At 39.6% G+C, this 12,453-nt stretch overlaps 1 protein-coding gene across 2 annotated transcripts in view; it reads right to left on the bottom strand.

Moving 5' to 3' along the window:
• Positions 1–343: 343 nt before the first annotated feature.
• Rxfp2 (relaxin family peptide receptor 2) overlaps positions 344–12,453 on the bottom strand; it is a 47,306-nt gene continuing 35,196 nt past the window's right edge. For both annotated transcript variants that reach the window (XM_042685658.1, XM_042685659.1), the window contains 4 exons: positions 11,032–11,261; positions 9,984–10,394; positions 4,949–5,167; positions 344–603 (listed from right to left, as the gene is read on the bottom strand). In XM_042685658.1, coding sequence (XP_042541592.1) covers positions 344–603; positions 4,949–5,167; positions 9,984–10,394; positions 11,032–11,261 — 1,120 coding nt within the window. The remainder of the gene's footprint in view (positions 604–4,948; positions 5,168–9,983; positions 10,395–11,031; positions 11,262–12,453) is intronic.

Here is a 12,453-nt window from a genome sequence, read left to right as displayed (position 1 = left end):
AAAAGACTATATGCATCTTCTACACGTAGAGAGGCATTCATGGGTAGTTTTGTAGTGTTGCCTGGCTGGAGGTCACCTGTTTCTCAGCCTACTCTAAGTAGATTCACTTGTGCCTATGAGGTTGAGGAAACGTTCAGTGCAGTTCTCAGCACAGTTGATAGGTAGTCAGCTGCCACTGGAAAGCAGGGCCAGCAGTCAGTCAGTCCTCTGTGCTCCTTAGGTGGCAAAGATTGAAAAGCCAAGTTGAAAGGTGGCCAAGTTGAAAAGCATTGCAGATGCCATCTTCCAAAAGCTGTACCTTGTTTTAGGTAGTTCCTTGAAAATCCAGTGATCCCAACCATCACTAGGAAACTGGCTTTATTATACTGTCCCCAAAGGTTATTTTGCTCAAAACCCCAAGTTTAAGTGAAGAGGTGTCATCTGTCCACACCATGGATGTCGATAAACTTGTCTTTTTAATCTTGAAAATGGATTTCCTCCGATGTTTGTGCAGCAGCTGTTTCAACCTGTCCTTGAAAAAGCTGGTGGTGAGGGTGTAGAGGATTGGGTTCAAGGCACTGTTTACAGGAAGGAAGAAAATCACTATCCAGGAAGTGATTGTGCCTAAAGAAGGAAACAAAATATGAAAACAAGCAGGTGAGTTGTGTGTGTGTGTGTGTGTGTGTGTGTGTGTGTGTGTGTGTGTGTGTGTGTGTGGTATTGGGGACCATACCTAGGGCTTCATCCATGCTAGGCTAGTGCCCTACTGAGATACACTTTCAGCCTAAAGGCAGTGGTGAGATTGACTTCAATGCCTTGAAAATACTAGCTAAGAACACTATCACTGAGCTACCACGATGTTTTATGTGATTGATTGATTGATTGATTTCTGGTACTGGCTATGAACTCCAACTCTCACTTGGTTTTTTCACTCAAGGTTGGTGCTCTACAACTTGAGTCATACCTCTACTTACAGCTTTTTGCTGATTAATGGGAGATAAGAATCTCATAGACTTTTCTGTCTGGGCTGTCTTCAAACTGAGATCCTCAGATCTCAACCTGCTGAGTAGCTAGGATTACGAATGTGAACCACTAGTGCCCAGGTTTTGTGATTTTAATACATATAAAAAAATTTTGCCGGGCAAAATTTTGGTGGCTCCTGTCTATAATCCTAGTTACTCAGGAGACAGAGATCTGAGGATCACGGTTCAAAGCTGGTCCAAGCAGGAAAGTCTGTGAGAATCTTATCTCAAATAAACCACCAGAAAACAGGAAGTGGCGCTGTGGCTCAATAGCCTTGAGCTGAGGAGCTCAGGGACGGTGCCCAGGCCCTGAGTTCAAGCTCCATGACCAGCATGTGCGCGAGCGCGCGGGCGCACACACACACGCACACGCACACACACACACACACACACACACACACAAATCCACAAAGGTTTTCAGCTAATACTATTAAGGAGGTAGTTGTGCACTACACTTAAATTTCCTCTGACCTTATTGAAGAATGCCATTTATGAGGGGAAATAAACAAGGAGCTCTGGATTCAAGGTCTTACCCATTTTGCCTTTCTGAGTTTCAGATGCTAAAGTGCAGACAGTTGGAGTCAAAATGACAAAAATCTAAAATCGTTTTGTAAACTGTATATTGATCTTTATGTAATTTCATGTGTTACTGCTTTCATTTACAGAAAAATAAGAAAAATGAGGAGCCATCCTTAATCAACAGAACATTGTTCAAGAAATTTCTAGTCTGGCACATCTAACTTTAGTGGGAGTTCCATCCCGTGCTCAAGTTACTGTTCTGCCCTGATGTTCCCAGTTTGCTATTAGCATATTATTGGAGCTTAAAGATTTGAAGAGGAAGGAGGAATGTGTCCTCCAGTTAGTGAATTCCTTTTTTTACTTTATTTTTATGCCAGTCCTGGAGAGGTTTTTGTTGCTGCTATTTTTTGCTTGTCCTGGGGCTTGAACTCAGGGCCTGGGTGCTGTCCCTGAGCTTTTTTTTTTTTTTTTTTTGCTCAAGGGGTAATACTCTGCCACTTGGTCCACAGCTCCATTTCTAGCCTTTTGGTAGTTTATTGGAGTTAAGAGTCTCAAGAACTTTCCTGCCTGAGTTGGCCTTGAACTCTGATCCTAAGATCTCAGCCTGCTGAGTAGCTAGGATTACAGGTGTGAGACACCAGTGCCAGGCTGAATTCCATTTGTTTTATTTCAGTTTCATATTTCTATTATTGTTTTTAAGTAGATGTACACAGTGGTCTCAATTTGACATGTCAGTTTATGAGTGCAATGCGTCTTGATCAATGTCACTCCTTTAATCATTCTCCCCCATCACCCTCACCCATCCCCTCAATTTCTCTCGATCTACTTTCACATATATATTGAATGTTATGACTGTATTCTCCCATCCTTCTTCTCTTCATTTTGTGTGCAGTCTTACATATACTAATAAAATATTCAGAGAGTGAGACCCCAAAAGTAACTTTGTGAAAAGAAATTTGGTATGACAGTGTCCATTCCAACTGTCTCATTTGCTGAGTTAGAATGAAATGTCTTAACCCCTCTAAAGGTAGCCTGTTCCTCTGATGACACGTTTCTTAGATGTATGATCTTGGATATGTTCCTTGCACTCTCTTGGTTTCATTTACCTTCTCTGTAAAATAGATCCCTGGCTACTCAGGAGGCTGAGATATGAGGATTGCAATTTGAAGCCTGCCTGTGAAGGAGTTCATGAGACTCTTATCTCTCATTAAACACCAAAAAAGTTGGAAGGAGAGCTGAGGCTCAAGTGGTAGAGCCTGGAGGACAAAAGCTCAGGCATAATACACAGGCCATAAGTTCAAGCCCCAGAACGGTCACAAAAGAAGGGAGTCTAGAGATATGAATCCAGGGCCTTAGTTAGTAGCTCTGTGGGCATCTTTTTCAACGGTCACACCTCTTGGAATTTTCAAGCCTCATTACAATCCTGGCTCCTCCCATATTGCTGAAATTTCAAAGAACTCCCAGGTTAGGTGAACAGCTGGGTAATAAAGCCGATGATATTTCCCCTCATTATCCTTTGTCTCTCTTCCCCCTCCAATCCTATAACTGTCTTACCTTTTAACCATTTAGCTTTGTTCATTTCTTTTTCTTTCTTTTTTTTTGGGGGGGGGGTCCCGTCATGGGGCCTGAACTCTGGGCCTGGGCACTGTCCTTCAGCTCTTCAGCTCAAGGCTAGCGCTCTACCACTTGAGCCACAGCGCCACTTCCGGCTTTTTTCTTTTTGCTCATGTGGTGCTGAGGAATCGAACCCAGGGCCTCATGCATGCAAGGCAAGCGCTCTACCACTGAGCCACCTTCCCAGCCCTAACTTTGTTCTTTTCTTGACCCTGCTTTATGCTCTAAAGAACTTTCTTTTCAATTTCTTCTCTCTTTTATCACTTTCTTTCTCTCTTTCTTCTGTGTATTCTACTACCATTTCCCATTCCATCCTTTTTCCTCATTCTAATTTTTAAAATATTTAAATTTTTTAGTCATACAAAGGAGTTGTCATTCAATAAAGAAGTTTATGAGTACAATACATCTTGGTCAATGTCACCGCTTCCATCATTCTCCCCCATATGTCCCAACCCCAACCCTTCCCTCAACTTTCTTATTTTTTTAAACTGTAAATAAAATAGAAGAAAAATTTATTTAGATTAATTAAAGTTTTATATTACTTATTCTTATTGGAAAAAGGTATGATCTGAATAATGATCAAAGTTACACAAAGTAGGTTACTTTGGTTTGTGGTAATCCCAAAAGAAATTGTCACCTTCATCGCACCTTAATCTTGCAGAAAAATCAGTTTCTGAGAGGAACCTGCCTTCTATCAGGCAAAGACAATTAGTCTGTAAAACTCCATGTTTAAAGAGCATTCTGGATTTCTTTTTTTTCTTTTTTTCTCTTTTTCTTTTTTTTTTTTTTTGTCGGTCATAGGGCTTGAACTCTGGGCCTGGGCACTGTCTTTGCGCTCTTCAGCTCAAGGTGAGTACTCTACCACTTGAGCCACAGCGCCACTTCCAGTTTTCTAGTGGTTTATTGGAGATAAGAGTCTCATGGACTTTCCTGCCGGGGCTGGCTTTGATCCTTAGATCTCAGCCTCTTGAGTAGCTAGGATTACAGGCATGAGCCAGAAGCGCCTGGCTTAAAGAACATTCTGGATGGCATGTTCCATTCAGTTTTAGGAAGGCCTTCTAAAGTCAGAGCAGTAATTCAGAGGGCTGTGTGAAACTAGGGTATACCTATTTTAATTATTTTTCCATGTCTCTTTAAAAACTACTATGTAGCTCAGCAAGGTGCTCCAACTAGCTTTCTTTTTAGCTCCCATTTTTAAATTATTCCTAACTGGATTGCAGCACCACTATTCCCTCTCAGAATGCTGATTATAAAACACTGAAGCAAGTTGGGTACTGGTAGCTCATGCCTATAATTCTAGCTACTCAGATGGCTGAGATCTGAGGGTTTCAGTGTAAAACCAGCTCAGGCAGGAAAGTCAGTGAGACTCCAATTAACCAGTAAAAGTTGGAAGTGAAGATTTAGCTTCACACAGATCTCTAAGTTTAGTGTCTGAGAGCCAAGATGTGTACCTGGGTGGTAGCTAGAGCACCAGTCTGGAGGGAAAAGCCAAGTGAGAACAAGAGGCTCTGAGTTTAAGCCCCAGTACTCATACACACACACGCACACACACACACACACACACACACACACACACACACACACACACACACACACACACACACCACCACCACCACCACCACCACCACCACCACCACCACCACCACCACCACCACCACCACCACCACCAGAGGAAATAATAACTTTTGTGTTGAAGACGTGCATATTTATGGAATTTACTATGTGAAAGGCACTGTTCAAGATTCCAGCCTCCTCAAACAAAGGGACCAAGAAGGCATTAATACATTTGGGAATAAATAGTAGAAGGGACTGACCTGGTATTTCCACTCGGAGGAGGGAAAGGATTTTAATTACAAACACAGGAATCCAGCAGATGGCATCAGAGAACACTATAAAAAAGAACCTATTTGCAACAGCCACCTCTTTTCCAATGTGATTCCTCACTTCTGCCGTCTGCAGAGCAGTTTTTTGAATGGAACAGAACATAGTAATATAGGAAAATACAATGATGAGAAAAGCCAGCAAGTTCACACCTGTTGGGAAAAGCACAGTTCTTAACATCTCAACAGTAAACACTGGGGTACTTGAATATGATGGTTCACACACTTGTACTTTCTAGAATCATTTGTCTATCAGTAGCATTTAGCTAAAATTCTTAAGTTTCTATGCCTCCATCAGAAAGAATGACATTGCCCCATTTGTTAGGAAATGGAAAGACTTGGAAACAATTATATTAAGTGAAGTAAGCCAGGCCCAAAGAAACATAGGTCCCATGGTTTCCCTTATTTGCAATAACTAGTATATGTCTGAGTCAAGCAGAAAAGGTCAGATAAGTTGATGTTAGGGAAATGAACCCTAAGGTATGTATTCAAATGTTTTTTTCTTTCATGCGATTGTTTCTAACATATTTATAAGATGATTTCTTTGTTGCTTTGTATGTCCCTCCCCCACAGTATAACCCCTGCCTTCACTGTATTTGATGTTGGTATAATTTGTGGAGGGGAAGGGGAAAAACAAATTGTTTAAATAGGGATACAGGTGGACCCATTGCAACAATGAGATGTACAAGTCATTATGTCAAAAAACGAACTTTACAACTTTGGGGGTGGGTGGGAGGGGTGGAGGTCGAAGATGGGAAGGGATGGGAAGGGGAAACAAAGGAGTAGGCAACAATGCTTGATAGGAAATGTACTCATTATCTTGCCCATGTAATTGTAACCTCTCTGTACAGTATTTTCACAATTAAAAAAAAACTATCAAAAAAATAAAAGAAATATGACAAAGGCTTTCCAACTAAACAAAGAGGTTTCAACGGCATGAATTTTTTTTTATATAGAAAATTACAGACATCTGAAATTCAGCTCTAGGTACATCATGAAGTAATCTCTAGCTTTCTTTTAAAGCCTGAACATAAGCTACTTTTGTTTTTAGCTCTTTCAAGAGTCAACCCTCACATGGAGTCTTTTTAAAAATGTGTTTTATTGTACAGAGGGTTACAGTTACATGACTGTTATCTCCTCCTTTGTTTTTAGCCCCTACCATCCCTTCCCTTCTCACCTCCCCAACTCCTCCCTCCCCCTGCAAGTTGTAAAGTTCGTTTTCAACATAGTGTCTTGTACATCTCATTGTTACAGTGGGTCAACCTGTATCCTTATTTCAGCATTTTTTATTTCCCTTCCCTTTCCACATTAGAAAAATGTATATACAAGATCATATGCATGTCTTAAGAAATAAATATAATCCAATTTCCTTATGTTATGCATATGATCAAGGTAACCTTGGAATTTAGCATGAACATAATTGCCTCAGAATGAGGCAATGACTCATGGTTTTGAGTCTTAAACAAAAATATGTGAAACAGAAAATGCATTTTTGCACATTTTTTTCAGGTTCCTCATAGTAATTTAGATTGCTGTGGTTTAGAACCCTTTGGACTCAATTTTGAAGAGGAAACAAACAAAAATTAAAATTCATCTGTATGAGTTGCTCTTTAGAGCTCCAATATATTTACAGGCTTCTCATCTAAAATTACTATCCCTGTGATGCTAATTCTCAATCTTTCCCATTGTTTTATTCTGCTGTAATAATAATCCTGAGTGATTATCTTATTCCTTACAGCAAACAGAATATTTACATATAGTTTCACAATTGTTTTTTTTTTTTTAAGCCATGAGGGGATGAGAATGCAGTCATAAAATTTAATGCATATCCTACAAAATTAAGAAAGTTATTAGTGGTTCATTCCTACAATCCTAGTTATTCAGGTATTAAGTCCTGGAAGACTGAGGTTTGAATTCAACCTAGACAGAAGAGTCCATGAGACTTCATTGGTAATTATCCAGCAAAGATGCTGGATTGGAGACGTGGTTCAAGTGGTAGAATTAGTGGTAAGCAAGCAAATTGAGGAAGTGAGAAACTCTGAGTTCAAACCCTTGTTAAGGGCAGATTCTGAATGTATGTACTAGTGTAAGTAGTATAGTAGCATAATTAGAGGGGAAATTATACTATCTTTGCAATGTGTTCATGTATGTATCACTACTGAGTCTTAAACTCAGGTCCTGGGCACAGTTCCTTAGCTTTTTTTTGCTCAAGGGTAGCATTGGAGATGAGCCTCATGGATATTTCTACCTGGACTGGCTTCAAACATTGATTCTCAGATCTCAGCCTCCCAAGTAACTAGGATTGCAAGCATGAGCCATTGGCATTGTTTCCTTACAACTATTCTCTATATTTAAAACTACTGCAAAATAAAACTAATTAATTTAAACATATTGTACTCATATTCTTCAAACAAAAATGTAATTTTATCTATATTTATATACACACCATGCATACATGGATAATAATAATTATAATAATGATGATGATGGTGGTGATATGTGTATGTGTGTACATGTATGGATATTTTTTTGCCAGTCTTGGGGCTTGAACTCAGGGCCTGGGGTTGTCTCTAAGCTGCTTTTGCTCAAGACTAGTGCTCTACCACTTGAGCCACAGTGCTGCTTCCAGCTTTTTCTCAGTGGTTTATTGGAGGTAAGAGTCTCAAGGACTTTTCTGCCTTGCTGGCTTGGAACTGCAGTCCTCAGATCTCAGTCCTGTCAATAGCTGGGATTATAGGCATGAGCCATCAGCACCTAGCTTACATGTATGATTTATTACTGCTGTCTATCTGGAATATGTCACAGGTAACTAACTCCTTTTGGTAAACCTTCTATCTTAACTGTAAGACCCAGCTGCACTAAATTTATTTAACTCTTCATCTGGGCTTGTTTCCTAGCTTTGGCCTTTGAGTCTACTCTTTTTTTTCCTGGAACACAGCCCTCAGCCCTCAATTGACTTTACCTCCTCAGCATTTGGGCTTCCATTGGGGTTCATCTCTACTGGGAAGCCTTCTGCTGTTATCAAATAGAGGGCTCCTGAATGCCCATGCTCTTCTGCCATGGTATTTATTAGCCTGAGATGTATGAATATGTGTACTTGTCTGCTCCCTGTCCCCTTATCTGGGAGGACTAGGCATCCAGTACTAAATACATAGAAGTCTATGGAAGGTATTAAAGAATCTGTTGACTATGTAGTGAGTACAGGTGTGTGTGTGTGTGTGTGTGTGTGTGTGTGTGTATGTGTGTGTGTGTGTGTGTGTGTGTGTGTGTGTGTGTGTGTGTGTAGAAGCAGGGTTTCTATACAGTATAATTTAGGAACAGTGAAGAAATAAGTTGTAGGGCAAGGCATGTGTCTCATTCTTGTCATCCCAACTACGTGGAAAGTAGAGATAGGAGATTCTCAGTGCAAACCAGGCCTGTGCATAAACACAAGACCCTATCTGAAAAATGACTGAAGGATAAAGGGGTTGGGCATAACTCAAGTGGTAAAACATAAGACTCAACACTAGTACTGAAACAACAGCTACAAAACAGCAACAACAACAAGGACCAAACGTTGAAATAGCTTATGTTATACACCTATGAACAGAGAGCTACCGTTCAGCGAAGTGTGTGAGCAGTATTATTAAGAGGGTGGAAATGGATAGTTGTGTTTCAGAGGAGAAAGAGAAGGCATAGATGAAGACCTGGGAACAATGGTTACAGCCATGGAGTAAGGATTTAAAGTGACTTATTTAAACTTGACCTTGAAAGGAGTCAAAAAAACATTGAAGATCTCTGTGCAGAAGAGACATATAGTGTATAGTCTTTTTGATACTCAGGGACATTGTAACAAGGATGGTAAACACATAAATGGGAAGAGGGGAAGGTTATAAGGTCAAATACTATTTCAGGCACAGATAATATTCCAAGTTGGAGAAAACATTAAGGTTTCAAAATAAGGTCATAACAGTGGGTAGAGACTAGAAGGAAGATAAGGCAGAGGAATCTTTTGATGTAAAAGGAAGTGCCAGCTGGTTTTGGTGGCTCACCCCTGTAATTATAGCTGTTCAGGAGGCTAAGATCTGAGGATAGCAGTTAAAGCCAGCTTAGGAAAGGAACATCTGTAAGACTTAGCTTCAACTAACCACCAAAAAGCCAGAAGTAGTGCTGTGACTCAAGTGATATGGAACCAGCTTTGAGACAAAAAGCTAAAGAACAGTGCTCAGGTGCTGAGTTCAAGCCCCAGTATTCTCCTTGCCCCAACACACCAAAAGAAAGGATCAGAGTGGTCGACTAAAGGAAAAAGAACAGAAAGGGAATACCCTTGACTTTAAGCAGCAGAAATACATATTGCACGGTAGAAAAAAGAATTTACAAGTGCTAAACTTGTCATTGATTTGTAACAGTGAATTTAGGTTTTTTTTTTTTTTCATAACAACAACAACAACAAAATCCTACCACCACCACACAAAAAGCAAGAGGAATTCAGAAAACTAAACAAGAAAGCCACTCTATACATCCTCATATTGCTGACCTACAAGCTACATTTGCCAGAGGCAATGTCTCTTCTTGTTATTGCCTTCTTCATAAATAATCTCTTGCTAGTGAGTTTCCAGGAATTTATTATTTCTCAATTATCTCCAAAACTAGATACGAAATAGGAGAGTTCAAGTAAGTCAGTAGGGTTTCAGGACTAAATATAAACTAGAATTTTCCCAGCTCCTCTACACAATATACGAGTGTGAAATCAAGGAATAGAGAGAAGATAATAATAATAATAATAATAATAATAATAAAACAACCTCTAGAAATGCATAGCAAATACTTTCTTTGGAAAGGACATAACTATAACTATATTCCTTTACTTAACTATATTCCTTTACTTCTCCAAGTGAGTACATCCATCTTTGCTGAAGTACATGATATCTTTATGAAAATGATATTTAATGAAATGAAATTTAATGAAAAGAAGTACTTTCTTTTTTACCTAGAAAAATTCCAAGAGAATATGCCTTGTTTCCAGTATGGTCTGTGTGGTCATAATGAAGTGGAAAGCATACTCCATTTTTCCCATAAAAGTTTCCAAAAGAATCCTCATTCCAAAAGGGAATGACAGCGATGAGAAATCCAGCCATCCAGATGGAGCTGAGGATGATGGCGGTCTGCCTCTTTCCCAGGCGAATGTTACTGAAGGGGAACACGATGACCAAGAACTTCTCCAGAGTCAGGAAGGTGAGGAGCAAGACGGAGACTTCAGTGGACAGCATGGCCAGGAAGCCCATAAAGTGGCATGGCAAGCTCTCCATCCACAGCAGCGCATACTTCTGATATTGCCCTCGGTATTTTAGATCGAAAAATCCGATGGAGAACAAGTATACCCCCATCAGACAGTCAGCACCTGGGGACAAATCGATGCAGTGCACGTTGGCAATTCTAAACATCTCTTGGTTTAGCCTTCTTCCTGCATGCAATGAACTAACATCCTACCTCCTCTAGGAGCCCGGGGCTCTCAAATATGTGCAATTTCTACAGCACCACACTACGTCTTAGTTTTAAATGGATAAGAGAAAGTCTAAAATGAATGGGGGAGAGGGGATAAGGCTAGTATTTAGACAGCAAATATATATCACTTGCATAGTTAACAGAGGAGATTGTCTTCTTGAGAAACATGGATGCTATTTTAAGTTAATCAGGTTTGGTTTATAATCCTCAAGACTTTCTCCATCATCAATCCTTATCCAATTTTCTTTTATCCCACATTTAAGAGTTAATATTCAAGCATAAGTCACTATAAGAGCATACATTCTGAAATATGGTAACACTTTGTTATTTAGAAAGTAAACTTGCTCAACGTACATATATAATTTCTGTTAAATTTATGTTATATTAAATTACTGTTAAATTCCCTTTTGAAGGTCTCTACATAATATATACACACACCGTATATATAACTACATGTATATATAATATATATATGTTTATATCTCACAGCTCCCAGAAGGTAGCCTGTCTATTTATATAGGAAATATACTTACAACAAAGGATTTTGATGGACAGAGCGTGAGTTGTGTTTTCAGCTTTAATGAAAGATCTCATGGCAATGACAAACAGATTTCCAAAGCAGGTAATGAAAGCTATAACCCAGACAAATATTCTGAGGATATTGTTAGCCAAGAGGTCCTCAAATGAAGAAATGCCGTCAGTCAAGGGCATACATATTCGGACATGGGGAGCATAGGAGCAGTAGCGAAAGTTTTTGAAATAACTAAAGTCAAAGGGAAAAGAAGAGTCACTTGACAGCAATGATACAGAAATGACAGCTGCAGTTCTACCAGGAGGGCTGCAACTCGGTTAGGTATGCAATTTCCCTAGGCTTGTTTATTTTTATTTAGTAGTGACTGTGTTAACTGAGGAGTTCCTCATTAAGTGATGTGGTATTTTTGGCAGTGTTCTTTGATAGATGATCCATGTAATGGGACACAGAAAGTCAGAAGTCATTTGGTTGTGGATGGTCAGGTCATGCTGTGGGAGACTTGAAATCTCAGCATACTACCTGACATTGCGATATTCTTATGGAGTGGTATAAAAATTGGATTAGAGTCACTAAATGGATATCTAGCTTCTATCTAGGGGCTTGTGTGTGGAAGAATCGAAGGAATTTACTACAGTTCACTAAAAGCATTCCTGACTTGTCTTTAGCTTTTAACCTTTAGATCTACTTGAAGTTGCCCCTTTTCCCCTGACACTGCCTAGAAGGAGAGTCTGAGACTAGGAAAATTTAATTGCAATGGAGCTGCCTTAATCACAGATTTTAGAGCCTGAAAGGACTTACTCAACTTCTAGAAGAAAAGAGAACATGGAGAAGGTTTGTGTGTTGGAACTGGTGAAGTTACGCGATTTATGAAGAGGATAGCCCCTGCACCTGCATGCACAGGGATTTCCTCCATAAAATACATTCTCTCTGTCCTTTTTACTAATTCATCATTTATTTCTCAGATACTTTTTTTCTCAAGTCTATTCTGCTTCTTCTTTTTCTTTCTTTCTTTCTTTTTTTTTTTTTTGATATTTCTCAATTTCGTGTCTCAGTTATTTTACTTTGCCATTGTGCCCAGGTCTCCTGTGACTGGACCTCTAGCCTCCTAATACAAACACAAAAGCCTTTTAATTCCCAAACAAGCCAGGCCCATCCCTTTGAATCTTGCTTTGTTTTTGCCCTCCACCTGGAAGAATCTTCTCCTGGATACTGTCAGGCCGCTCCCTGCTTCTGTTCAGGTCTGCCAAAATGTCATATCACCCTGATTTCCCTTAAGCTTTCCAGATCATTCTGCTAGCCTTTGCTTCTGTTTTGGCCCATCGTAATATTGAATAAACTATTTATTGTTGGCTCATTGACTCTGGTTCCAAAGCTATGTGGAAACTCCATGGGATGGCCTACTTCTCTCTCTTTTATTTTTAAA

Source organism: Dipodomys spectabilis, unplaced genomic scaffold, assembly GCF_019054845.1.
Source record: "Dipodomys spectabilis isolate Male_0828 unplaced genomic scaffold, ASM1905484v1 ptg000095l, whole genome shotgun sequence".
In the NCBI taxonomy this organism is placed as follows: domain Eukaryota; kingdom Metazoa; phylum Chordata; class Mammalia; order Rodentia; family Heteromyidae; genus Dipodomys; species Dipodomys spectabilis.
The sequence above is the reverse complement of the archived record's forward strand: the minus strand, read 5'-3'. Positions and strand labels throughout refer to the sequence as shown.